This window comes from Propithecus coquereli, unplaced genomic scaffold (assembly GCF_000956105.1).
Source record: "Propithecus coquereli isolate 6110/MARCELLA unplaced genomic scaffold, Pcoq_1.0 Scaffold334, whole genome shotgun sequence".
Taxonomy (NCBI): Eukaryota; Metazoa; Chordata; class Mammalia; order Primates; family Indriidae; genus Propithecus; species Propithecus coquereli.
In genome coordinates this window covers 1,490,801-1,495,626 of record NW_012148997.1, presented here as the reverse complement: position 1 = coordinate 1,495,626, position 4,826 = coordinate 1,490,801, and the positions used below count along the sequence as shown (strand labels likewise).

Sequence of the window (4,826 nt, the reverse complement as noted above, 5' to 3'; positions counted from 1 at the left end):
TATTTGCAGGGATACTGCAAAGTCCTGGAAGATGGATACAGTATCTTATTAATGTTTTCTTCTCCCATGTCTAGGTCAGGACAATGCCTACATAGAGAAGATGCTCAATAAACGTAAATTGCATGAGTGGATTAATTAATGCATGAGACAATTAATTATTAAGCATCTACACAGGGATAATTGTGGATATAAAACATCCATATGTAGATAATATATGAATAATTGAAAAGCATCCTGGTGATATTTTATTTAGTTCTCCAGTTTTAGATAGTCAATAAATTCATTTTGTTTTTGTTAGGTGCTGCAGCTATTTTTTCTAACCACCGTACATAGTTCCTAAACTTTTCTTATCACTCCTTCAGAGGTTGTAGGAAAATTATTCCTTGAGCTTCATTATTCTGGCCATAAAAATATACCTGCTTTGAATCCTTTATAGTCTGTGAGCCGAAACCGCAGGCATATTTCCTTCCCTCCTTTGGTAGCAGCGAACCACGTGGCTCACACATTAACAACCTGCATCTCTCTCAAGCAAAGAACCAAATGTGTCCTGATAAATAAGTTTTGGATGTTTCTCTCCAAAACATTCCCCAACCAGCAAACACACACACACACACACACACACACACACACACACACACACACACATGAGAGAGAGAGATATGGACATAAAAGAAACAATCAGAAAGTATTTCAGGGCATCCTCTGTCTCTGCTTTATCATGTAAATATAAATACAACACCTCAGTCTGAGGTTTCACTAAATTCTTGGGGACATCACAGTAAAGATGTGAATCAGACATCTGCTGCCCTCTAAACACCAGAGCTTCTATCATGATGCCCCTTCAAGGCTGGGTTGACCCTAATGTCTGTCTTTCCTTATTTCTTTTGCCCTATATCCAATCTCAGGTACTCCGTGGAAAGGCCTCAGAATCTTTCTCACCCCAGTGTGGGAAGGTTAATAGAAGTGTTTTTTCATGTCTACCAACACCTGCATTAGAACTACCTAAGGAGAAGGAGATTTTTGAGCCATTATCACATGAGGATGATACTCTGCCCCCACCAAGCTCCACTTAATCCAAATCGAGCAAGAATGAGATCCATCAGCCCATCACCATCCAAATACTTGGGGAGTGTAGTTTGCAGTGTGGTCCCAGGAGTATGTATGTTCTTATTACTATATGAATTCCAGGTTAGGGTGCCAGCTGGGTATTAAGTCATCTCCTGCCAGCTCCTTTTCTTGTGAACATCCATCCCCAGGGCCCAGAGAAATGGAGAAAGAAAGACAAACAACTTTTGGTTCTCCTGGTAGATAGGGAGTCTGAGTGCTATGTGTCCTGGTCCTCAGGGACAATCTAGGAGGGTTCGGGTGGAGATGACCCCTCCATAAAGCCTGTTCTGCTGGTGTTTCCAGTGAGCAGGCCACAGTCCCTGCACCGCCTGCATTAAGAGAACACTTTGACAAGTCCTGCAACTGGGAAGTTCTTCTTTCAGAGGCTCCTAGAGGGAGCAAGATCCTCAGACCTGACCTGCAAAAGCTGCCTTGACCTCGGCACGATTTCTTCTAAATCCAACCCTATTTCTGAGACAAGAGCAATCCACTACCACAGTGAGTAAAGGGTGTTTTGCAAAGTGTGGTAGTTTAAAGAAGCTGGAATCTGGAGGATGGAAGGGTTCCAGAAATCAGTGTACTGAATGGGAGATACAGGGTCAATTTATGGGCAGGAAGTTTTCTGGGCTTAAGATAGGGTTAGCATTTGCAGAGGTGGAGTCATAAGCTACACATTAAGCTATCCATTGCATACTTTTATGAAACATCCAGGTTTTCCCTTCTGTAGCCCCCTTGGCCATATGATTGGTGAAATGGCAGCCAAAGAAAATTAAAGAAGATTTGAAAGACTTGATTAAAATCTAAAATATGCCCTTTCAATGTTATTCCTAGTGTAAAGCCTTCTGTTCGTCCATCCATCCATTCTTTCATTCAACAACTATATTGGGCAGTGTACCAGAAACAGCAGCTACTCAGAACCAGGGAAGCAGCCCTGCAAGGGGGTGGAGTGAAGGCAGGAGCAGGAATATTATACTGTTAACTCTTCACATAAATAACCACTTGCCCTGACCATATATCAGAAATTACTTCATGAATACTGGCCAAATTAGTGATGCCACTCTTTACTCATGCCCAGAAAGGAAATAGCCAAATTTTCCTGGGTAGCACCAAGAAGTAAAATACTAAATGTAAGCTTCGTTTGCTAAAGCCCTGAAACTAGTGAAAACAGGGAAATGGCCCTACTTGAAATTGCATTTGTAAATGTCATCCTTTCATTCTTGCATTCATATATTCCTCTATGATGGTTTATTGAACACCTGCTAAGTGCAATGTACTTTGCACAAGTAATAAAATATGAGAAAACAAAATGATGAAGAGAAAATAGGAATAAAATATGGGAACTAAATAAGTTAGAAAGTGAAAAATATGTGAGAACATGGATATGGTCCTTTCTCAAAAATGAAATGGCTAATCATTCTGGGAAACAGTTTACTCTGTGACTGCCATTATGGTAGTAAAAATGTGGGTCTTACCATCAAAGTTAAATAAAATTCTGTAGAAATGGAAATAGTATATGATACCCTGTGTTGACTTACACTAGTTACCTGAACTGAGTTTCTTTCTCCTTCATTAGGGATTAAAGGATTTGACATAAAGATTCTGAAAAACATTGCTGACTGAGTCAATGCACGGGTACACCACTAACCCTCTCTTCCTGTTTAATGACTAATCCACTTCTGCATTTACTCCTCAGCACACCTCTCCCAGCCACAGCAGTGGCCAGTACAGACACTGTCACCAAAGCATGACAGAAAATCAGACATGGGTCACAGAATTCATTCTCCTGGGATTTCCACTCAGCCCAAAGATGCAGATGCTTCTCTGTGTGCTCTTCTCCCTGTTCTACGTCCTCACCCTGCTGGGAAACGGGGTCATCCTGGGGCTCATCTGGCTGGACTCCAAGCTCCACACCCCCATGTACTTCTTCCTCTCACATCTGGCCATTGTTGATATTTCATATGCTTCCAACAATGTCCCCAAGATGCTGGCAAACCTTCTGAATAAGAAAAAAGCCATCTCCTTTGCCCCGTGCATAATGCAGACCTTTTTATACATGGCTTTTGCTCACACTGAGTGTCTCATCTTGGTAATGATGTCCTATGACCGTTATGTGGCCATCTGCCACCCTCTGCAATATTCTGTCATCATGAGCTGGAGAGTCTGCACTGTCCTTGCTGTCACTTCCTGGGCATGTGGCTCCCTCCTGGCCCTGGTCCACGTGGTTCTCATCCTGAGGCTGCCCTTCTGTGGGCCTCATGAAATCAGCCACTTCTTCTGCGAAATCCTGTCTGTCCTCAAGCTGGCCTGTGCTGACACCCGGCTCAACCAAGTGGTCATCTTTGCTGCTTCCGTGTTCATCCTGGTGGGGCCCCTCTGCCTGGTGCTGGTCTCCTACTCACGCATCCTGCTGGCCATCCTGAGGATCCAGTCAGGGGAGGGCCGCAGAAAGGCCTTCTCCACCTGCTCCTCCCACCTCTGCGTGGTCGGGCTCTTCTTTGGCAGTGCCATTGTCCTGTATATGGCCCCCAAGTTCCACCATCCTGAGGAGCAGCAGAAGATCCTTTCCCTGTTTTACAGCCTTTTCAACCCCATGCTGAACTCCCTGATCTACAGCCTGAGGAATGCAGAGGTCAAGGGTGCCCTAAAGAGAGTGTTGTGGAAACACAGATCAAGGTGAGGGGTGCCAGGGAGAGTCTTGAGGGTGGAAGGTTTTCTCTGTATGAGGTAGGTCTGTGGGAATGACAATGTAAATGCCTTAAAGTCTTATCTCTTAAATTTCTGATATCAGGAATATATATTGGTCAGATCCTGTCTCTAAATGTGGAGTACTGTGCAGACCACAAGCATCCACAGAAAGGCATAGAGAGCACAGGCCCGTGGAGAGAAGAGCCACGTCGTGAAGGGCAGCACGTATGAGCAGAACCATGGACTCCTCCTGCCGGTTCCCAGCACAACCTAGGGTCTGGTTTCTCTTCCTTTGAAGCTTAGTTCTCTCAAATTTCCTCTGAAATTTCCCTGCGATTTCCATCCCCCTTGTTGTCCTATATCTATACTATTTAATAATAATCCCATAATATATGGTGCTACAAGAGCATCTCTGACAAGATAGAATAAACACTGTCCTTGGCTAAGCAGCCCCTACTGGGAACGTATTATGACAAGACTAAGAGTAGAGCCAATGGCTGGTCTGGAACTTCAAGTCTGAGGCTGATGACATTAGTACTGGAAATTCATCTGAATGAGCCTAACTCATCCATTTCTGTAAAGTAAAATTTAATTTTATGATTTTCTTTTTTTAATTTGAAAGACAGAGAAATATCAGGACTTTTTTTCCTTTCATTTAATTTCTGCACCATTTAATTAGAAAGAGTTTGGAAAGCATTTGCATTTAGAATAAATATGAGAGAAAGTTATTAGGGAGAGTTACATTTTCCAGGATTTGGGTTGCAAAGCTGGGTATAGGTGGCAATTCATCATTATGGTGATTCCATAAAACATTAGAGGAGTATGAAAACATTGCAAAGGAAGAAAGCATCTACGGAAACTGATAGCTTGCTGTAGCATTGCAGACTGCCACTCAGAACCAATAACATGGCAAATCTGACAAAGATTTTCGGGAATCTCAACAAAATTCCAAAGAGCATCTACTCCAGGTGATATAAATCACTTTTCCTGGACCCAAGTGGTCACAATGATATGGAAGAATAATTTGTTTTATT

General features: G+C 42.8%; 1 protein-coding gene across 1 annotated transcript; it reads left to right on the top strand.

Annotated features, from left to right (window-relative positions):
- The first annotated feature begins 2,823 nt into the window (after positions 1-2,823).
- On the top strand, positions 2,824-3,817 carry LOC105815430 (olfactory receptor 2A5). The gene has a single exon (XM_012650579.1). It carries the CDS (start codon positions 2,852-2,854, stop codon positions 3,782-3,784), a length of 933 nt encoding a protein of 310 aa, XP_012506033.1. The 5' UTR covers positions 2,824-2,851; the 3' UTR covers positions 3,785-3,817.
- The last annotated feature ends 1,009 nt before the right edge of the window (positions 3,818-4,826 follow it).